General features: G+C 43.0%; 1 protein-coding gene across 2 annotated transcripts; it reads right to left on the bottom strand.

Annotated features, from left to right (window-relative positions):
• Positions 1-4,742: 4,742 nt before the first annotated feature.
• On the bottom strand, positions 4,743-22,555 carry LOC114708364 (serpin B8). 2 transcript variants are annotated; one of them, XM_028891604.2, is made up of 7 exons: positions 22,368-22,555; positions 14,902-15,084; positions 13,543-13,680; positions 11,597-11,714; positions 9,211-9,353; positions 8,073-8,225; positions 4,743-7,168 (listed from the first exon to the last, which is right to left on the bottom strand). In XM_028891604.2, exons 2-7 carry the CDS (start codon positions 15,067-15,069, stop codon positions 6,764-6,766), a joined length of 1,125 nt encoding a protein of 374 aa, XP_028747437.1. In that variant the 5' UTR covers positions 15,070-15,084; positions 22,368-22,555; the 3' UTR covers positions 4,743-6,763. The 2 variants fall into 2 exon arrangements, with proteins under 2 accessions (XP_028747437.1, XP_028747438.1); XM_028891605.2 differs by having other exon boundaries at positions 22,215-22,458.
• Between the last annotated feature and the right edge of the window lie 1,338 nt (positions 22,556-23,893).

Raw genomic sequence — 23,893 nt, 5'->3', positions numbered from 1 at the left:
CTACAGTCTGTAGACTCAGAGAGGTTACACATAGAGAAAGGGAATAAAGATGGCATATGGATCTCCTTGGGAGGGGGAAATACAATACATTTTATAGGTGGGTCTGGGGGAAGGGGAGAAAGTACGGGGACCAGGTGGGAAGCAGGAGGGGGGAGTGGATTAGGGGAAGGAATAAAAGGAGAGATGGTTAAAATTGAAGAGCATTTGAGGAGCAATATGGAAACCCATTGGAAACTTTGTATAATATACAAAGGCTAACCTAACCTAATGAAATTTCCAAATAGTGAGGGAGACAGAATGCCAACTGGCCAACTCTTGTCACTAAACAAAGCTTCCAGTGCTGGGACTGGGGTTCATCCAATTGAGTTGCTGGCCAATAAGGCCCCATGGAAATCCCCAAACAACCCAGGATGTTGCCAAGCCAAAGGTTTCTCTCCACAAACTGCCAGCAAGGCCCCATTGCTAAAGACAACACCCACACGAGTCATTGAACATGGAGAGGTCAAGCTGGTGCCTACATAGAACCTTCACCCCTAAGTTCTAGCATCTTTGGTGTGGGAAAGTACTATACAGGCTACCAAAAGAGAAACACATACACCGACCAAGCCACAAACTCTTTGATCTAAGTTGCTACTCTGCCTGCAAGATATGCTGGGACAAAGGTGGCCCAGAGCTTCTGGGGGTTACCAACCAGTGTCTGACTTGACCTAAGGCACACTACATGAGATGGAACCCACACCCAACACTGCCTGCTGACCAAGAGCCAGAGACTAGACAGCACAGAGACCTATGGTAAAGCCAAAAAATAAAAATAAAACAGTCCAAAAAATTTAACAATAAAATTTGATATTCTAATGATATTCTGTTATCCTTATAAATTGGTGCCTTATTCAGCATTTCTCCTGCAGCAGATGGGACAAATACAGACTTTCAGGCAAACATTATGGAGAGAGAGAGAGAGAGAGAGAGAGAGAGAGAGAGAGAGAGAGAGAGAGAGAGACACCTTGGAATTGAGTTGTAAATGGGATGTCTCATCAAAGTTGAGGCAATCCCACAGAAGAGGAGGCAGAAGGAGTCGGGGAGACATACAGGACAAAGGACACCAGAACAAGATTGTCTGAATCAACTGAGCAAAGCTCATATGAAGTCACAGAGACTGAAGCAGCAATCATGAAGTGTCTGCACTGGTCTGCACCAGGTCCTCTGCATTTATACCACAGCATTCAGCTTAATACTTTCATGGGACTCCTGAATGTGTGAACAAGTGGGTCACTGACTCTTCTGCCTTTTCTTGGGATCTTTTTATTTCTGTTGGCTTGGCTTGTCCAACTTTGATATGATTGTTTTTTATCTATATTTTATTTTGTTAAAATATTTTTTAAAAAATAGGAATGTTCCCGGGCGGTGGTGGCGCACGCCTTTAATCCCAGCACTCGGGAGGCAGAGTCAGGCGGATCTCTGTGAGTTCGAGGCCAGCCTGGGCTACCGAGTGAGTCCCAGGAAAGGCGCAAAACTACACAGAGAAACCCTGTCTCGAAAAAAAAAAATAGGAATGTTTTTATTCAAATGTTTTATTTTTTGAAATTAAAATATAATTACTTCCTTTTCTACATTCCTTTCTTCCTTCCAGACCTTTCCATGCCTTCTGCCTTGCTCCCTCTTAAACTCATAGACTCTTTTTCTTAATTGTTATTGTTACACACTCACACACATACACTCATATGTATATCTGCACAAAAATGTAAATACAGCTTGCTCAGTCTATTTAGTCACACACACACACACACACACACACACACATGATTTCAGGGCTGGCCAGTTGTGTTGCATTAACCAATTCAGAGGTTCATTTGAGGGGATAATATTCTTCTACTATCAGCATTCCTTAGTTACCTTTACTTATGTTTAGGATATGGCCCCATGAAATACCCCCCATTCCATGATAGCATGTCTATTGGTGTTGGACTTGTTCATATCTTAACATCACAACCTTGAGGTGAGTTATGTCTATGTCCAAAACAAACATAGTATCAGGATGCAAGTAGGGACCAAGATTATAACATATTTAGTTGCTGCCAAGTAGCCATGTGTAAGAACCACTTTTCTTAACCTTTTGGACATTAGTTTTCAGAAGGACTGGCACAAACAAACCCATGATGTCTAAACAGTCTTCATACTTGGGATCCCCATGCCTCAGCTTCATATGCTCTAGGATTGCATATAAGTGTTACCATGCCCAGCATGATTTTATTTTCATTCTGACCACCACCACTTCTTGTCTCTGAACACTATTTCTCTGAAGGCATTGCAGATTAACCATCTGGTAGTTTGTTCTTCATTGTCCCATAATGCCAAGAAAGATTCATCCTGGTTGGTTTGATTTACCCCTTGTTGGCAGAGGATGGATACATCAAGAGACGGACATCAAGGAGTTGGGAGCCAATGAACTCTTTAGGCCAAATAAAGCAACTACCACAGAAGAAGTGAATCGTGGGTCAGGCATATCTAACATCTGTTCTGCTTGCCTTATGGGTAGTGTCCTACCATCACAAGAATGCCGTTTAGATTCCTTTGTGAGAACTCTACTTCTGTAGAATATTAATTTAGTCTGTAGTTTAGCTACAAGACTATTTACAAAAACACAACTATCAAGTAACAGACAAAAATTAGCCATAAAGCTTTGTAAAACACAACCACCAACACTAGAACTTTTTTTGAGAATTACTCCCATTTCAAAAAGAAAATTCTCAATGAACTGTAACTGGAGATGCTTTCAACCTGGCAAAGGATATCTATGAAAACCTCCTTACAACATGACATCTAGTGATAAGAAATTGCATGCTTTTTCAAAAAATCAAAATTAATAAAAAGCCAATCCAAAAAAGACCAGAAAAAAATGAAAATTATCCAGTTAGGAAAACGAGAAGTGTTTTCTTCATTAGCAGACACAAAGTCCATAATCAAGCTACTTACTATGGCTTGAATGGAAAAGGACATCCACAGATTTGTTTGAAGGATTGGTACTCGGATGAAACGGGCATTTAGCTGGGCCTAGCTGGAGGAGATGGGTCACTGCAAGCACATCTAGAGTCTTCTTATCCCAGCCTATGTCTTCTTTTCCCCTCACTTCCTGTCTGCAGATGCAACGTAACCAGGCATCACACCTTTTCACTATGCCTATAACTATGATGGAGTAGCAATACCTTCTTCACATTGATGGGGCAGGTCCCCCCTAAAGTCAAAATAAAAATTTTGTCTACTCAGTTGCTTTATGTCTGTATTGATCAAGGACACAAGACAAGTAACAAGCTACTAAATCTAACAGGTTTTACCATAGCCATAGAAAACAAGGTTGAAATTCAAAAGCTAAATATATTTTTATATACTAGCAACAAATAACCAGAAATCAAAACTAAAATGTAACAATATAAGAGACACTGAAAAAGAAACATAACAGTAATTGTAGAAAAACTGTGTATTGAAAACTAAAATACAATGTGAAGATTAAAACAAAAACTTTAAAAATGGAGAAACATGCTTTGTTCATAGATTGAAAGGTGCATATGTCTGCTCACTCTAGACTTATGTTAATAGCAATGCAATCCTAATAAATATCCTAACAAACTTTTATACATGTAGACAAACTAAATCTGAAATTTAAAGCCATTCAAAAGACTTAAGTTTAAGCAGAACAATTTTGAAAAACCAGCATAATGTTGTAAGACTTGATGATACTCAGAGTTTAGTATTAAGTATAATAATGAAGATCATGTGGTAGTACTGGCATCAAGACAGACAGGCTGATCAATGAAATACAATCATCCAAAAACATGATCATGATATACATGATCAACTGGCTTTCACCACAGACACTAATGCAATCATAGACACAAAGGGTAGCATTTCCAGTATAAACAACTCAAAATGGATCCTATGCCCAAGTTCACAATTGAACACTATTAACACTTCTGAAAGACCCATAGCTAGTTCTTAAAACCTTGGATTGAATGAAGAGTTCCTAGATAAGATAGCAAACACATTATGCATCAACAAAATAATACATGGTAATTCATTAAAATTGAAAAACTTTAATTTTTAAAAGTGTTGTTATGAGAAGGAAAGTCTCTGATATGAATTATAAATAAAAGTTGTCTATAATCCACATATTTGATAATTTGTTCTCATTGTATTTCTCAATAAAATAATATAAATATGTATGAGTGAAAATTTTTAAAAGATATTTCACTGAGGACCATAAATGGACAGCAAATGATTCCATACAAAAAATGCAAATATGATATTTTTTAAGAAAGAAATGCAAGCTAAAACCATTCTGACACTGATGGTCAACCACATTTTGGTGAGCATGTACAGCAACTATATCTTTGTTGAGAATGTTAAATAATACAAACTATTTGAGCAAATAGTTTGTAAGGTGCCCCCCCCCCCCCCCTCTCTCTCTCTCTCTCTCTCTCTCTCTCTCTCTCTCTCTCTCTCTCTCTCTCTCGCTGTGATTGTGTAGCTCCTACTGGCTTGGAACTTACTATGGAGAACAGGTTGGACTTAGACTCACAGAGATCCTCCTACCTTTGCCTCCCCTACTGAGTGCTAGAATTAAACATACATGCCACCATAAGAAGCTTGGCTGTTTCTTAAATATTATATCTGCACCTCCCATATAATCAAAATCGTATGTAGCTAGTCAAAGAAAATGAAAACATTAGTAAAAAAATATGTGAAAATGAGTGTTCTTAAACTTTATTTACAGTAACCAAACCTTGATAATATTGCAAATATCCATAAGATTATGAATGAATAAACAAATTATATTATGTCTATATAATGATGTTTTAAGTAGAGACAAAAGAAACTATTGATATATAGTATAATGTAATGTATATATTATAATGTAATATATAAAGTATAATGTAAATCTAAAAATATTTTCAGTGAATGATAGGAAAAATACAGAAATGGATACATTATTCCATAACAAGTTAATTATGAAACAAATCAGTAGTTGCCTGAGAGTGGGTGTAAGTGGCTAGAACTGAACATGGAGTAGACGAATAGCAAGGTTACAAAGCTCAGGGTACATCCCAGAAGTAGGGTCGCTGTAAGAGTCAGAGGACCAGGAAGTCTGCTGTGAGATTGTGACTTCTAGCTATGACAGGCAAGCTGAACAAAGAAATCTCAACAATTTGGATACCTTAACAAGACCTAAAAATTCAACAAGAGTTGACAGCCCAATGTAGATAGAGAAAATATCATGGGGCCACACCCTTAGATGGAGAGCTACAAACAATTAACCGCTGAGAAAGGGGAAATCAGTCATCCCCAGGTAGCCCCTGACTGGATATCTAACCCTGAGTGGTCAGTCCTAGAAACACACATGCAGGGGTCACTGATGGACTCAGAAGACTCCATCTGTATTAGACCCATGTATATGTACATGTAACAACCATGGTTAGAGATGAGGGGAGGGGCTCTGGTGGACATAGGAGCAGTAGAGGGAGTAGAAGGAAGGGGAAATGATGAAATCATATTTTAATTAGAGATTTTAAAAATTGTTTAAATAAAAAAGAGATATGGCCAAGTTTCCAGAGAAAATTTGCAGGCGTGATGGTCATGTTCTGTGTCTTAACTATGCAGATGGCATTATGGGTACATGCGTGTTTCAGAACTTACTGAACTGTACATTCAGGTATTCCTATTCTATTCAATTATTTAGTATTCTGTTTAGATCCCCCACCCTCCTCACCTGACTCCTCTTGTGCCCTGCACACTCACTCTCATATTCAGGACTTCTTTAATTGTCCACCACATGTATAAACACAACCTGCTGAGTCCATTTAGTGGTGCATTTAGGGCATCCTGGGGGCATCTGATTCACATCTGAGCATATGGTTAATTAGACATCTGGTTGGGAAGAGTTGCTCAGTGTGAAGCTTCCTTGGGGGTTGCCACATTGTGCATTAGAAAGAAATGGGGGATAAGGACCACACTGTGGAGCTTTAGAAAGAAGTCAGGGGGTAAGGGCCACACTTTAGATCTTTGTCTCTCAACTCTGTCCTGAAGGTTGCTGTTGAGTCCTTCAATTTGCACTGGAAACTTGTGGGAAGAGTTGTCTGAACCATGGGACAGACAGGACTGTTGGATAACACTGATGGGATGAGATACTGCCGCAGCTTCTGGTGAGACCCGGGGCAGTTACAGCAGTTAGTCTGTAGCTTTCACTCTTGGCTTTGTGAATGGGGACCTTCAACTGGAATTGCCTGGTAAGGCTGGCAGTGGTGGAGGGCACAGCTTGGAGATGTTAGCAGTGTGGGATAGCCCTTTGGGAGCTGGGTTGTAAATAAGGCTGGAGACAATGAGAATCACCTCAGACACTCCAAACCAAGTATGGCCTGCTCAGATCTGAATTCCCACACCTGGCATTGGAGCTGTCAGCAAAGACATTCACCAAATACTGAGTATACTCTTTTTGTTGTACAGTGAAACTGCCTTGCCAATCTGGCAGCATAGGGTTTTAATTCTGGTATGTGGCAAAAATGATGTCTTTTTGAGACAGGTATGGAAGGCTGGCCTCAAGTTTTCTATGTAGCTGAAGATGACCTTGAACTTCTGATCCCCCTGCTCTGCACCTCCCATATGCTAGGGTGTCAGGTAGGCACGATCATGCCTGGTTTTATAGGGTGCTTAGGGTTGAACTCAGACAAACACTCTACCAACAGAGCTGCATCCTCAGCCCACTATAATGCCTTCATGGAGAAGAGAACCTGCCGCAAAACAAGATGCTGCTGGTTCTGTGGTGCCAGATGAAGAAAAGGAAGGGGTGGTCCGCACAAAACCTGGGCTCTACTCTGCAGCACCGGGCATTCCTGATCACAGCAGTGGTCGCTGCTGCTTCTGTGCCCTCCTCGTTGACCTCGACAAAGCACTTATGGGCAACCTTGGACACGGGCACGTTCTTCTTAGTTGTCATTCCAGAAAAGTCAGCCTTGGTTTCCTCAAAGGCATCTGTCATTCCCAAATTCTGAAGGAAAGATTCCAGGTCATAACTCTCCTCCAGCTTTAATCTGGGGAAGAAGACTTGAACTTTACTTTCTGTCATGGTTTCCGGATTTGTCCAGGCCCTGAACTTCTCATACGTCAGTGCCTTTTCCACCTGGAATGACAAAAGATCGAACTTTTACAATGAGGAGGACAGGAGGCTAATGCCACTTACATTCCCTCACCCTTTCCCTAGTGAGGAGTGACAGCTACTTGAGTTTGCTTCTATTCCTAGACTAAGTTCCTTTTCATGTGGCCACGATAGTTCTCATTCTTGACTCATGCCAACAGCTTTCTGATTACATAGAAAAATCAAAGAAATCAAATGGCCTTGCCATGGACCCTGTGCACCAGCATGGAGCAGCCTGCTCGTGTTGATTTGAAGCACTTAGTCACCTAAAGTCAACTATGCTAGACAGGTGCTTCCCCACCTAAGAGCTGGCTTACCAGAACACTACCAGTCATACACCTTCTACTTTGTAAGTCTCTCCTTCCACAGACTATGTTCCTTTCCTATCATGAGGAAGATTAAAGGTAAACCCAGACCCGTACTTTAGACCCTGTATTCAAAGTGTGTTCTGTGAGGCAACCGCACTTGCTTCATTTGAAGTTTCATTAGAAATGCAAAATCTCAAGCTGAATTGGGACCTGCATTCCTTAAAATATTCCCCATGGGGTTCATATGCACGTTAACACGTGGGAAACATTGCCATGATCCAATGCTATCCTTCTTCCAGGATCTTTGTTTAAAAATTATTGAGTTATCAACCAACCTCACCCTCCTGGGTTAAAAATGTTGTTACATTTTTTGGAACATTTTCATCCTGGCTTCATTAAAACTTGTCTACTCCTAGATAAACACTTAAAAGGAGTTCATACACATGTTTGCTGAAAGGAACACCTGGGTGCTAGCACTGCTCAGAATGATCTAGTTGGAAACTCTGCACATGTTAGCGGAGAGATGGACTTAGTAGATGAGCTCAGCTGGCCTCCACAGACACTCAGCGCCCAGGACTCACCACAGCCAGGTCAGTGTTTTCATCTGGAAGCAGAACGACCATGCACAGCTCTTCCTCTGCATAGGGCAAAACCAGGACCTGCATGTTCATCTCATCCACATGCCCCATCTTAAATTTAGCATGCTTGAACATCATCTGCACTGTTTTTTTCTCCTAGTGAAAATAAAATTAAAATTAGATTTCCAAAACGATAAATATAATTTACTAAAAACAAGCTATATCCAACTTGTGGGATTCAGAAAAGTATAAGATGATCATAATTTCTCTGCACGTAGTCTGTTAAATGTCAAATCTTCATTAGCACATTGTAGTATCAAGCGGGCTGCTGTTCCTTGGATGGGGTGTCACTAGGTATGAAAGAACACTTTGATAAATGGAACAGAACATAAAAGTGGGCATTACTTTTGAAGAAATTGTGTTGTTTTTGAGAAAACTCATAATGAAGCATTTCCATGGACTTTGGCGCCATTGTTTCCAGATTAAGGGGCATTCACTGCCATTCAGTCCTTGCACTGAAAGGTCTCAGTTAGAAGAACAAATCAGAGAGAACACACGCGTGTTCTGCAGCCCCATTGTAGAGCTGGCTTTATATCTTTTCTTTCCTTGGGAGGGGATCATGACATGGGCTATTCAGTCAGGCAGTTTTAAAGTTGTACTAAATACATTTTACAATCCCATCTTTGTGTAGCCCGCTATTTTAAAATTGATGTAAGCCAAATTCCATTTCATATTTAAAGGGAATGTATAAAATTATATTTAAAATTAGCTGAACATCTGCTAACATGTTTCCTTTCATTAAAGATTCTATTCTCTTGCACTCTAAAGCATAACGACCATCAACATGGCAAAGACAGCTAAGCAACTCCAGTGACAGCATCCACACAATGACAGGGTCTTCCTGCAGCCCAGGCCATTTGCCTGGGGAGCTAAGATTGAATGGACCAAGGATGAGAAAAGAAAGAAACAAACCCCAGTATACACATCATTCTAGTTTCTCTTCCTACCTCTACTTAAAGATACAGAAGAGGCAGATTAAGAGTAAAGAGGGTGTAAAATAAACTGTTCCTTTTCTCATTCATCATCTTTTCCAGTTTACTACTTTAAGAAAACAACAATACATTGGAAAACAGTGCTCCACCTGGTTAGTTTTAAAAGGCATGCCTCTTGTGTACTTTCTGTCAAACTGAGCCTTCCACTTCCCTTTGAAATACATGGCATTCACGAGAACCAGCTTAGTCAGTGGGCAGACTGTTCCAGGACTTAGAACTTCTGAAATTTTACCTGTAGAGAACAAAAAAAAAAAAAAAAATTAAAAGAAGAAGACAGTAAGAAGAGTCTATAGTGATTTGGGCTGCGGGTGGCTCTAAGCATTCTCCTATAATCAGTTGTCTTGACACGCAACGTTGAAAGCCCAGACTGGGTAGACAACTAGACTGCAGTCTGGCCCAATGCATCACTTGTTCCTAAAAAATAACCATGCTCTCTGCTCCTCATAAGACAGTCTTTTGGGCAGCATAGACTGTCCTCAACCTCGCTCCATAGCAGAACCTGTCCTCAGACCCACAACCTTCCTCCTCCAGCCATGCCCTATGCAGAGATAACTGTGAAATCAGTTCACTGCTTGGCTTATCCTTGAGCTTGTGTGTGTAGCAGTTCAGGATGGGAGCATTTCCCCAAAATTCTGCCAAGTTCACAGAGGTAGCAGAACACAACCACTATCTTTGATCCTAACAATGTCCTCTTAGGTTTAGCACTACAAGATCTCATTTACATGACTATAGACATTTTACCAGGGACCACTTCTTGGTTGGGGGACAGCTCTATTGTTCATGGTAAGGTATCAGCTAGTGATACCTTCCTCGATTTCAAGAGCTAAAAATATTCTTAGCCACTGTGAAGTGACAGTTGGAAGGTAAAACCAGTCCTGGTTAAGGATTACTGGTTAGTACTAATTTCCAGATCAGATTTATATAATCAGAGGCTTCCAAAAGATCAGAAATATAGACCTGTAGTGGGAAGGAAGGAAAGCTACCAAAAGAAATAAACTGTTAGCCGGTCGGTGGTGGCGCATGCCTTTAATCCCAGCACACGGAAGGCAGAGCCAGGCGGATCTCTGTGAGTTCGAGGCCAGCCTGGGCTACCAAGTGAGTTCCAGGAAAAGGCGCAAAGCTACACAGAGAAACCCTGTCTCGAAAAACCAAAAAAAAAAAAAAAAAAAAAAAAAAGAAAAGAAATAAACTGGACAAAGAAATTATAGAAGCAGTCCAAGTCCAGTTGTCCAATGAATGAGATAAGATGATCTCCAAGATACTCTTCAGCTCTAATATTCTGGGAAATCTAACAAGCAGTCAGCCTACATGGAGGAAGGATGTGAAGAGACATAGAGAAGTGATGGTGCATGAGGGGCAAGATTCAAAGAACCGCTTCGCTGACTGACTGCTCTTTCATCAATGGGAATTCGAGAGCCCACTAGGCAGATGCTGTATGAAACATGGGAGGCTCTCCCTACTGGGATTATTTGATTGGTGTTTAGTATGATCAAGGGCACAGCTGCTAATTCATTCACACATGGTGAGTGTATCATATAAATTAAATGTACTAAATAATGGGTTCTAGATTGTCACTTGAACAAGTAAATGACTTTTAATTCCTCCACATCTTAGAAGTTTCTAAGTTTCTTGTTTGTTATTTAGGGTGCCCTATTTTGCTCTATATTCAAGTCAAGAACGGGCTAAAATATTGCCTGAGGATAGGAAGAAATCAGGTCTATGAACATTGCTATCCCAATAGTAACCAGACATCTAGACTCTAGAGCAAATTGGCAAAAGGTTCATCTTCTGAAACAACTGGGACCACCATGGTCATATTAGGAGGAGGTGAGGCCACCATGGTCACATTAGGAGGAGGGTGAGGCCACCATGGTCACATTAGGAGGAGGGTGAGGCCACCATGGTCACATGAGGAGGAGGGTGAGGCCACCATGGTCACATTAGGAGGAGGGTGAGGCCACCATGGTCACATGAGGAGGATGGTGAGGCCACCATATGGTCACATTAGGAGAAGGAGGGTGAGGCCACCATGGTCACATTAGGAGGAGGGTGAGGCCACCATGGTCACATGAGGAGGAGGACGATGGCTGAAAGTGAACTGATGAAATGCTCAGACTCCCACAGGTGGGGAATGGGCCAACTCCAACTGATACACTGTCTAAACTCTATCCCAAGAGAAGATCCTTCTGCTTCAGAGAACAGCAAGATTTCCTCTGACAGGACATTACTAGGGACCCCAAAGAAACCATTTTCCAGGGACTTTCCAGCACAGTTCAGAGGGAAGCAGTCTGAGGCTCAACATTAGGTTACCTTTTAGATTTCTGATCTGATAGTCCCAAGGAAAGCCCAGCAAACACACCACCACAGCTCTGAGAACTGGGCCTCAGGAGCAACACCATGGGGGACCCAGCCCAGGCCGCCACAGACCTCCCTGTCCCTTCTAACTCCAAAGTCACCTAAATTAAAACCTCCTACCTTCAGTCTTTTCCATCACCCAGTCATTGATGTGTTTCCTGCATTCTTCAGTGTCCTTAGCAAAGGACAGCTCTTCTAGCCCTGCCTGATAGAACTTCTGGCAGGATTCCTTGAAGGTCTGCAGACACAGAGGTTGGACACTATTCAGCAAAGTTTCTTACAACTGAGGAAACAAGTATTTTCTCTTAACATTTTCCCTATCATAAAGGTCTATGGAGGTGATGTATTTCAAGATGTATTCATGTAATTGTCAAAAAACGTGTGGGCCCCCTTTACTGCCCAGTGCTGAGAGAGATGCTGGAAGCCAGGTGAAAATATACACCTGACTGGGTGGCCCATAACCTATAAAGAGGATGCCCTGTACACAAAGACACTTATAATAGGTTAGTACTGTGGTTATCTATGCACAAAGCACAGAAATGTTTCTTCCAAACATTCTGGGTTGACTTTGTTTAATTTTCTGTTTCCCCACCCAGTAGGCACTCACTCTTTTGCTCATTAGATTGTCAAGAGCTAAAATGTCAAGTTAAAGGTAGATAAAGAAGAAAACAGAATGTTTATGTTTGGAACACAAGGATTGGGTGGTTCTCAAACCCGTTAGCAAACCTCTATCTCCAATATTATTTACATTATGATTCATAACAGTAACAAAATTACAGTTATGGAGTAGCAATGAAAATAATTTTGTGGTTGAGGGTCACCACAACATGAAGAACCGTATGAAAGTGTCACAGCATTAGAAAGGTTGAGAATCAACCATTGGAGAATAGGGAACAAAGAAAGGTCTGCAGAAGTGGCAGAAGCCATTGGGCATCATGGATCTTCACAAGCTATACGGATATGAATGAACGTATTTGTATATGTGAGCCTGTCTATATGTGTGTTTATATCAGCAAAGTAAAAAGTGGAAGTTGAAGTTAAATTAGAAGATTACCTAACACAGTAGAACCCAGATAACTTTCCTAAAAAGTCATGTTTTCAGATATGTAAATGTAGTGATTAACTCCACTCTCTGCCCAATACCTATTCTAAAATAGTTTAGGGGCCATGGACACTAGAAAGGTAGAATGCAAGTCATTGCGTCACCAACACTAAAAGATAAAGCTGATGTTCCACGTGAACATGAATTCACTGGAGGAATCCTAGCATCCAGAATCATCTCCAGGGAAGATAAGCCCAAAGCAGGGAGCTGCCAGGCCCAACCCTGACCACAGCCAGGACAGGCGTGCTCCCGGTCTGATGGGAGAATCCTCAGAACGTTCAGCCAGCACAACAGTCAAGTTGCCCGACTCTTTCCGAACTTTGTGTTGGCGACATCCAGCACGTTACGTGGCATGACTGCCAGACCTCACGAACTAGAGCAAGCTGTGGGAAGGAAGGAAGTTTGGGATTGTGTGCTCAAGCATGGAGACACTTTTATCTTAGAAAGACTATTTTTTCAGTGGTTGGATTTGTGAGACAGGAAATGGCCAATGTGGGCACAAAAAGACCTAGTAAAAGCAATCTATAATAACGTGGAAGGCACAGCCCACAGAATCCTTTCAACAGTGGCGATTCAGGAGATAGGGCAGACCTTAGAGACCTTGAGAGGTTGTCTCAGCAACACTCAGCCCCCACAGCAGAGGCTGGATGGGAGGGGATCTATATAACATGGCGGATGATGTGGTCACTCAAGAGCAGGGGAGGAAGGGTGAGGAGATCTCTCTGGGTGCAAGAGGATAATATATTGACTTTGACTTCACATAGAGATTTGTCAGGAAAAGAACTTGAGAGGACATAATTAAAAAGCAATCCTAAAATTCACAATTATAATGTCAGAAGTGTAATTCTAAGTACATTTCTATGGTGAAAGAGTTAGATTTCATCTCTTGTTCTTCTTCAATTTTGTCTTTTTTTTTTTTAATCTTTCTTCAACTTCCTTTCTTCAATGTCTGAGTACTACATACCGAAAGGAATTCACATGATTCTTCTCCAAAGAGTCGGCAGGCACTTTTTAGCAAGTACTGAGTGCCAGTTTTGTTAACTTCAGTGAGAAGGGTCTGGAAACCTTGATGAACATCTCCACCTCTGTTCAAACCAAGTACCTAGGGGTAGAATAAATAAACAGACTGTTTAACATGGTCATCATCTCCCGTTCTGCATACACAACCAGCTAAGGGGGGAAATGTGAAATGTTCCTGTAGTATGAGGAGTCCGATGTGACTGTCTCAACAGGGTTTTCCAACCAGCATGCTCGCCTTCTGAAGCCTTGCCGGGCTGCCTGGAACTCCGGAGGATGTTCGCAGCGTTTGCGGCCTCCACCCACTAGATGTCAGTAGCGCCCCTCCGCTGTGAGAACTGAACCACTGAACTCTTAGAGGTGTCTCTGGGGAAGGAAAATGTGCTCCTTGAGTGAGAGTCATTGGTCTGAAGGACTCATCCATCCCAGTGTCACGTGACAACATAACAATTAGATAGCAGGAGTGAATCTAATAACCAGGGCACACAAGAGTAAAACAATGGGAATGAAAAGGAAGAAGCTTTCAAAACTGGATTTTCCAAACCAGATCATGATTTACATCCAAGTAGGGTTAAGGTTTCCCTTCTGACTCTGACCAAGTCTCACTCCCAAGGTTTCTTCCTCAGTGAGTTCAGTGAGCAGATCTCAGCTGTGGCCCCTGGACGCACTGCAGGAGATCATCCATACACTCTCATGCTAGTGGCAAAGTGATATCTATATGGCAATTTATGTGATGCTTTCCCATATGGTTGAAAATATGCCTCTGATATATCACTATTATCTCATTTGTAGATAAAGATGTAGACAACTATTTGAGATCCAGCAGATTATATGTTCCCTCTAAATTATTCCCAAGGAACTAATTCCATACTTATGCTCATTTTTGTCAATGTATGTATAATCATACCTGAGAAGTCACCCATTCCACAAAGGCTTACTTACACAGCTGCATTACTCTTTAAAATATAACACTACAAAAGCTGGTAACAAAGTTGGGGTGCATCCTGCTCCCTTGTGTAGATCAGGACTCTAATTACCATTTTCTGCAAGATGTGAATTTACTAGAATGATGACTTTTATGTAGATAAAGTAATTTAACATTCAGTGTTTCATGTAAACTGTAGAGATGACTGGTCCCACATGATTGCCTTCCTCCTGTACTTGCCCACATCAGGATCACCACAGTGTCTCTCCTCCATCCATCAGCCACACTGACTTCTACCGACTGCCTGGGGATACAGACTGAACCCCTGCTGTAGGGAGCAGAAACCAACCTGATGTTTTTCTCCCCTTCTAGCAAGCATACCTGGGACATCTGGGCTGCAGTGTTTCCCTTGGCTCCCAAGTAGACCATAGCCAGTGCAGAGGAGACACTCAAGGGACAGAAAAACAGGTTGCGGGACTTGTCTTCTTCACCCAATATTTTTAATAGGCTGATGGCAAAAGAGCCATTGGCTTCACAGAGGTCATCCATCTGAGAGGATCTAGACTGAAGGCACAGCACAAAGGCACATCAACAGAGGCCTTCTGTAGGCACATAGTCACCAGGGCTTCCATCAGAGGATACTAGGCATACCAGGCAGAACATCTGTACCTCAAAAGACACTCAGTCCAACATCTAAGCCCTGTAAATATGTTGTCTTATTATCTTACTTAGCAGTGAGCACCTTACTGGTGGTATTTAATTAAAGATTTTAGACATGGACACTGACCTACAGTATCAAGGAAAGTGTAATGAACTTGGAAAGGTTCTTAGAGGAGAGAGAAGCAGGAAGGTTCGGGGTAAGAAACGGAGATGCAGGCAGAGGTCTCTGTGATGCCAGGCTACCAATGAGGCCACCTTAAGAAGCTGGAAAGGGAAAACAAACCCAAGATTCTCCAGGGGGCTTGCTGAGAACAGGGTCCCAGGCTCCACTGCACCACTGCTGGACTGGACCTCTAGAACCTGGAGATAATGAATTTGTATCCTTTTCTGTCACTAAGTCTGTGGGAAAACTGGAGGGTTAATGACCTGAGAGCCTCCGGTGGACTGAGAAGCTCTGAACAGGAAAGCTGACTTGACTGAGCACACCTGTGGAAGCGACTGCTAAGGAGATCCACACACCAAACCTGACTGCAGGGGAGGTAACCTGCAGATGGAATCTTCCATCAACGAAGTCTTTTCTTTTCCATCTGGTAAAGCTCCAAGACACTCATGCCCCATGTGCTGTGGGATGGTCTGTATGTCAAATTGCTCTGATTGGTCAATAAATAAAACACTGATTGGCCAGTGGTCAGGCAGGAAGTAGGTGGGACAAGGAGAGAGGAGAATTCTGGGAAGCAGAAGGCTGAGGCAGAGAGACACTGCCAGCTGCCGCCATGACCAGCAGCATGTGAAGACACCGGCAAGCCACCAGCCACGTGGCAAGGTATAGATTTATGGAAATGGATTAATTTAAGCTATAAGAACAGTTAGCAAGAAGCCTGCCACGGCCATACAGTTTGTAAGCAATATAAGTCTCTCTGTTTACTTGGTTGGGTCTGAGCGGCTGTGGGACTGGCGGGTGACAAAGATTTGTCCTGACTGTGGGCAAGGCAGGAAAACTCTAGCTACACCCATGTACAGTCTCACTTCTGCAGAGAGACTGTGGCCTTCAGCTGTTCTGATTAGAGAACAATTCTGCTCCTGAAGATGCCCATCTTCTTCCATTTTCTACATTGCCTACATCAATCCTTGTCTATCAAAAATAGTACAGAACCAATATAGAATCAAAATCAAATATCCCCCCTGTATATACACAAATATAACCAAATAGTGGACTATGAACATAGGACTCTGAAATAGGGGCTTAGGCAGCCTCCAAAACTTGCTTAGTCCTCCCTCAAACGGTAAGTCCCTCCATCAAGCAGCCTGTAGGGGACTCTGCCAGTCACTGTTCTCAGCATCTCCTGTCTAACTCCAATAAAGTACACATTGAGGTCAGTAAAGACCTGGCCTCCAGGAGGGAGGGACTGGCAGGCTGAGCAGGATGTAGATGGCCCTTCCAGAGCTCCATGGAGTCATTGATGACTGGAACCCCTGGATTCCAGAGCCTGCCATCCCTAGTCATCACACACACAAACAAAACAGAATATTGCTATTTTTCTCTCAGCAAGATATCGCTAATATAATTATTAAAGAATATTCTAAGAATCATAACTAACTTTCTGCAAACACAGAGTGCATGTCTGTCACCAGCAAAAACTGGGAGGATAAAAATCCCCCGGTTTTGGAGGCTGTATTGAGGATGGTCTAGCCTGAAGTGTAGACTGTTGAAGATAAAAAATTTATGTGAATCAGTGTGACTCCAGAAAGACACAACGTTTTACACAAGATCTACTGAGACTGCTGTAGGAACCTCCAAAGAGGGTGTGTGTGTGTGTGTGTGTGTGTGTGTGTGTGTGTGTGTGTGTGTGTATCTCTGCGTGTTTAGTAGACAGGAAACCCAAACCTAGAAGCACTGACTTTGGATCTGTCTTGGCCAGGACCTTTAACCTTTCCCTCAGCTTTATTAAATGATAATAAAGCTAAAGTTGACTAAATGAACAAATGAAACAGACTTGCTCCTGCGTAGAGCCCTGACTTCCTTCCTCCCAAAGTTTTCTCTTTAGAAAAATTGTAATTGTTAATTAGGCTCTTCACCCTTTGAAATGTAAATTTTGTTAACTACCCTCACACCCTCAAGAACCCCAAAGCCATCCACTGAAATGTGGTACCCAGTTGAGCCCTATTGACCCAGTTCTGGAAATAGTAATGCCTCAATCTAGGTCTGGCCAGGCAGCACAGTCCTGTTGTCCCGGTTACTCAGGAAACTGAGGCAAGCATAATGATCACACATTCAATGACAGTCTGGGCTACAGACTAAATTCAATACCAACCAAGATGATTCAGAGAGATGCTGTCTGAAAATAGTAAGTAAAGAGAGGGTTTGACTGGCCAAGTCCTCCCCCACTGCATCCAGCACCACAGATAAACATAAACGAAGAGAACAATAGTCCAACTTGAGTGTGAATTTTGCTCAAGTGATTGAAAGTAATATTACTTATTACAAATGTTATAATCAGTATAGCATTATTATCATTGTGATTAATCCTTCATTATTGATTAATCATTATGTTTGTAACAGACTGTCATGATCATTAGTAGTAGTTGCTGTTATTAGTTATTGTAATCTTAAATTATTGTGTTTTTCACAATAATTTTATATTTATTTGTTTATTTCTATTAAACTTTATAGAAACCTTGGTTATTAATTCTTAGATTATTTAGAGCTCACCGAATTAGTCACTGCCCACAATTCTATGGCCCTACAATCTTTTTTCTTATATGCACACATAATTTTAACTGGAACTTTTAAACCCCACAAGAAGAGTATGTCCTAATTTGCAAAATTAACAAAGGAACAGTATGGAAAACACTAGAAACTTTACCTAGAGCTGAAGGGTCTTGCACATGTTCATTTCCCTGTGTAGGCAGATCATGAACTCAAAACGCTGCATGCAATAGCTTTGCAATCATACTTTATTGGGGTCCAAGGACTTGAGGGTCACCTGCATCTCTCAGATGCAAGAAAAAGTGGGGAGCTGATGGCTCAGACTGGGGGATTTTCTCCATTAGTAAAGGCTTTGTTTTAACTTTCCCCCAAGGCAGTTTTGAAGAGAAGACATCTAGTAGAGGGCAAAATAGAAGTTCTTCCTTGTCACCATATCCGGAAACCTCTTCAGGACTTGGCATCAAAGAGTGGAGCTATCAGGTGACATGTTCTGTTGTGGGCAAGCTCCAGTAGAGCAGGATCAAACTTGTCTCCAGGCAATGTCTGTCCCTATAACTCACCTTACGCTTCATTCAGAAAACAGAGGCCTAAACAAATTTCATTAACCAGAAGGTGGCATCAGAGAAGCTGGAGGAAGAAGAAAAGAGTCTGACAAAAACATAAGGAAGTTCTGATTTGATCCTACCTTAGGATAAAATCTTAGGGTGTGTGCATGTGTGTGTGTGGGGTGGGGTGGGGTGGGGTGGGGTGTTTTCACCTTGTCTGAACAGGCAACAGAATGAATAAACTACTGCATGAAACACAACTTTACATGTAATTGCTCCTAATTCTGGCTTCTTTCATGCCTCCTTCCTTCATCTCACTTCCTTCTCCCACTCATCTTGAGCACCCAGTAGTCAGTAGCATACCACAGCTTGTCAACAGCATACTGACCACATGATCACACACACACACACACACACACACACACACACACTGACACACACAAACACACTCACATGCACACACATTCACACACAAATACACTCACATACATAAACATACACACTCACATAAACACACACACAATAACACACATACACACACTCACATGCACACACATAAACACATTCACATACACACTCACACACATAAACACATTCACATACACACTCACACACATAAACACACACACACACACACACAAATCATGGTCCTACTACAACAGTTAATCCGGGACAGGAACTGGGTGACAAAATGCCTCTGTCCTTGTGTTCTTGTCTCAATCTCAGTTACACGCAGAAGCTTTTGAGGAAGTTGGAATGTCAAGCAAAATGGGCCTTGCCCAATAAATCTAAAGTGAAATTATTTTCAGTAAAATACTAAATAATAGCTTTAGGGTTCATTCTACAACTAGACTATTCATGCAATAAAATGAATTAGCATCCAGCTAATTTTCATTTTTACAAGTGAAGAAATAAGGACAATGACAATTAAATACTGTCCAGAGGATTCACAGGAAAAGTGACATCTGAAAACCACGCCTTCTGCTTCTGAGTGTGTGACACCATGCTTCTGCTGGAGCATGGGACACTCCTTTTCTCCACACGTCTCCCAAACGAAAGCATTCAGAGAGCATTTGTGTTGTGCTCTCTTTTCATGGTTGTCAGAACATGGTCAAAAAATGACAGATGGTGAACAACATCCTGGGGAACTGGGGGCGAGGCTCCAGAAAACAGGCAGAGGGCCTTTTACCTCCAGCGCATTTTCCCCCTGGGTTATACTTGGACATCATTTCCTGGCTCCTGTGTTAACATTTGCATTCAATTTATAGGGCATGCTACTTCCTGTTGGATGTCAGAACATAGCTATAGAACCCAATCCGGTCAGTGTGCCCTGGATCTGGAAATGGCTTCTGCCTTGCTTTTATGCTTTCTCAGATATAATCTATAGTATATGCCAGGCAATTGTGCTTAACGTGGTCTGTCCTGAGAAAGTTCTGTTAATATTTAGTATGTGCTTACTGGCATTAGTTTACATGCTTATCTGATCATGTTTTTCTGAACTCAAACAACCTCCCTGGATCATTGCTTTCTTTGTTACATCCATGTATAAAAGCATACTGAAACTAACGTAAAGTTGTCTGCATTAGACTGTAGTCTGCCCCATTTTTTCAGGTACTCAGATCCCAGATCTGGCAGACACAGATCTGCACAGGTCAATGAAAGTCGACAAATGTCTGGGGAGGAGAATGGTAAAAATAACTGTTAAATCCCTGACCAGGAGCACATACCCTAAGGTAGATAGAAACACTGAAATGCCTGGTTCTCTGGAGCAGATAATCTGTCAGGGATCCTGTGTAGTCTTCCCAAAGAAGTTGCCTCTGAAAACTTGAGCAGGAATTTTGGAAGTGGTACAAAGGTGTAATTTCAGTCTGAGAAATTGGCACACACACACACACACACACACACACACACACACACATTGCACCATGTTGGTGTGGCATTCAGGGAAGTGGAATCCTGTGAGACACCAGGCAGGGATAAGATGGGTCTCTTTTGCTGAATTTATGAGTCCAAACACGAGTTAGGAGCTAGAAGCCATACATAGTTTTCTAGCAAACATATTCTACGTAGATATCAGACTGGTATGGAAAGGGGCCAGGGAGTCTGTTAGTAGGTCACGGACCAGTGACTGTTGATATAGATGGGACCCTGACTGGAGAAGTAGGTATTGTCATGTAGAATGACTGCTGCAGATTAGGAATGAGCGACAAGGCAAGGATCACTGTAAAGCTTCCTGCTATATTAATACTTAGGTCAAGAGTCCTAGGAAGTTCCTATGAAGAACTAGATTGGAATGGGGAAGGTGATGCGTTCCATTTGAGATGTTTGAGGCATACCAGGTCATACGAGACTGTAAGATGGCAGCCACTGCAGTTTGGAAATAAAGGTAGGGCAAGAAAGAGATGATCATTCCAGAGTAAGACTTAGAGGCCGCGGGCATCCTGACTCCAGGAAAGCCTGTGTTAATAGAAGACATTTTCAAATCTTATGGATGGTGAAGGCACTCAAAAAGAAACCCACCTTATTCTACGGTATGTCCCGCATCTGCTGGCTGTAAAAGGAAGCAAGCAGGCAAGCGAGAGGGACCTCAGGAAGGACTTATTAGGAGAAGTGGGAGGATATGTCTGTGTGGCCCACGGACCACAGCATAGGTGGACACAGGCATGACACGGAAAACAGCCCTTGGCGGCGAGGCAGGCTGCGCCCGAGGTGCGCAGCTGTAGGGCAGATGCCCGAGAGCTGAGGAGGATCTGGAAAGTGGGAACTTGGCTGAAGAACAACCAAGACACAGGGTGAAACGGGGGAGGGAGGTGAAGAAGCTTTGTTTCAAGTTGACAAGAAGCTTTCAATGAGCAAAAGATAAAAGGAGAGCCGGTGGGGTGGTGGGGTGGAGAGCTCCGTGAGAGAGGAAGGAGAAAGGAACTGGCAGTAAGCGCGGAGGGGGGCAGAGGAGACTTGTTTTTCCACCCATCATGGGACGGATCCAGCACTCCAAACTAGCTTGAGGCTCCAGTAAATTCCTGATTTCCCTCCTCCCACCCCCAAGCCCTCATTCCCAAGCCACCCCGCATCCCCACATCCCCCAAATCGAGGTCTCCCATGAGGAGTCAGCAGAGCCCAGCACACTGAGCCTAGGCAGGTCCAAGCCCCTCCCCACTGCACCAAGGCTGTGCAAGGTGTCACACCACAGGCACCGGGTTCCAGAAGCCTTCCCGTAGACCAGGCACAGATCCCAATCCCCCTGCCTGGGTGCCCCCCAAACAGTTGGAGCCAAACAACCGTCTTCCGTATCCAGAGGGCCTTGTCCAGTCCCATGGGGGCTCCACAGCCACCAGTCCACAGTTCATGGGCTTCCACTAGTGTGGCGGGGGGGGGGGGGGGGTACGTCTGTGGATAGCATGTGGAGTGAGTAGAAATTTTCTTAATAAAGAAAAATGAAAATAAAATAAAAAAATAAAATCTATAACTGATCAAAAAAAAAAAAAAAAAATCCTGATTTCGTTGCAGGTCACTCCCTAGCATTGTTTTTGCGCCCTCGACTTCTTCCATTCGCAGGTGGAAAAGCTCCAGCGCTTCCTTCTAGCTTTCAAAACCTAGGGCTTGGGGTAGCAACAGTGTGAGGCCTGGAAAGCCCTGGAAGCCAGCCAGGGCGTGCGAAACACGCCCACCCGGAAGCAGGCTCGGCACCCAGGGCGCGCCTGCGCTCTGCGGACCTCCGCTCGCGGCCCCGGGGGCCCAGGCTTAGACCCACGTGACCCGCGCAGCCCCCCAGGCCTCCTTACCTGCTGGCTCTGGCGTCTTCTGCCAGCTCCTGGGCTGGTCCCCCTACTTTGGTGGGGTCCGGCCGCCTCCCGCCTGGCCTCTCCCTCCCCGCTCTTCGGAGCAGTGTCTGCCCCGGGAACCTGGGGATCCCAGAGCCTCTCCACAGCGCCTACCCTGGAGATTTCCTGCTGCTGAGGCTGCTGCTTCTGTTCCTTCTTTGTGGACAATTCAAGTCCGCTTGGATCCTGGGCAAGGCCCCGACGGGTGACTCAGAACATAATGCACAGGCCTGAACAGCCTGTGACTCACACTCTCCAGAGTGGGACCTGGGAGGAGCCGAGCCTGGCCACACAGCCTCCTACGGGGTGGAGGGCAGTCTGCTGACACCTGTACCTGGGTCTGAGGGCAGAACTGGGGTTTAGGGCCCCAGGACAGTGTGGACGGCTCCGCTCTCTTACAGGACTAGTTTGTTTTTCAGGTCAATATGTGCTGCCTTCGTGTTTTTGTGTGGATGCTAGAGCAGCTATCCTGTTGGAATTTAACTTTGAAAGTTAACCAAAGGCAAAAACCTGGAATTGCAACTGCTGTCAGGGTGTACACGACTGTTTTACTTAGCAAACCTAGCTTTTGGCTTGCACTCAAAATTGATCACGTGATGATATACTGATTGTTATTCCTGTATAAATGCCACAACACACACACTTTTTTAAAAAGGCTTTAAAACTAGGAATAAACATGTTTGTACTGCAAAAATTCATGTACTTTTATTCTGGAGAGCAGAGTGATTATGTGTTTGTGTGTGTTTTAGTTTGATGTTTTGACAGTGATTTGAAGACTTGGTTTAATTTTGATTCATTACTAACTGGATTGTTGGCCATCCTAAAGAAAAGACATCTCAGGAAATGAGCTGATTAAAATGTAATACAAGCTTTCTTTACTAAACCTTTACCCTCGATTTTTAACTTGTATGCTAGCTCATCTGTTTTGGTATAAAATATTCAAAATTTTAACACTTTGAAGTGCACTGGATTTCTGTTTGCAAGACCAGCATGGAGCTTAGAAAGCCACATTACCAAGCCTCTGAGACTTGTCTTTTCTAGCCTTCAAAGCATGTGACATCATGTTAGAGTCTGAGAATCTGGAAATAATCCACCACAAAAGACCGAGTAAGCTAAGAATTTATTTAGAAAAACTGATATTCGGGAGGCAGAAGGGTTCGGGCTCCAGACCACGTCCCCAAGGCAGGGGCAGCAGTCAATTTTAAGGGGAAAACCACAAAGAGCCCCATAATGTAATATGGGAGAAGCTGTTAGGGACTTTCCAGTGACACACTTTCAGTCTATCAGGGAGTTCTGTGGTTTGGTGGTTCAGCTGGCTCTGGGACGAGCAATCAGAAGAGGATGGAACGCTTGTGGCTTATACCTGTGTGAGGGGCTTGGGGCTGCAGCCTAGCCTCAGGAAATTGTGGGTAGCAGCTCAGGACAGACAGGCAGACCGGAACAAAATGGAGTTTCTGCTGCTAGTAAGATCTAAGAAGGTATGTGACGTTAAAGCATAGTATCATGTGAAGACAGGGTAAGTTACTCACAGGATGATCACTATGGTTTCTAAGAGCAGTTCATCTCTCATTCATTGAATGAGAGAGCCTTTATCTGCCCAGGGATCAATTTTACTTTTTTACAAAGGTATTCTCTAGATA

The sequence above is a fragment of the Peromyscus leucopus genome, chromosome 15 (assembly GCF_004664715.2).
Source record: "Peromyscus leucopus breed LL Stock chromosome 15, UCI_PerLeu_2.1, whole genome shotgun sequence".
In the NCBI taxonomy this organism is placed as follows: Eukaryota; Metazoa; Chordata; class Mammalia; order Rodentia; family Cricetidae; genus Peromyscus; species Peromyscus leucopus.
Note: the sequence above shows the minus strand (reverse complement) of the source record. Positions and strands in the feature narration are given on the sequence as shown.

Bases quoted from the DNA above. Each gene is read 5' to 3' on its own strand.
- LOC114708364 (XM_028891604.2), bottom strand. From the start codon at position 15,069: ATGGATGACCTCTGTGAAGCCAATGGCTCTTTTGCCATCAGCCTATTA. The intron at 13,681-14,901 runs GTATGCTTGCTA...TTCTACCCCTAG, and splicing joins CTGCAGCCCAGATGTCCCAG to GTACTTGGTTTGAACAGAGG. The intron at 9,354-11,596 runs GTAGGAGGTTTT...TGTTCTCTACAG, and splicing joins GGTGATGGAAAAGACTGAAG to GTAAAATTTCAGAAGTTCTA.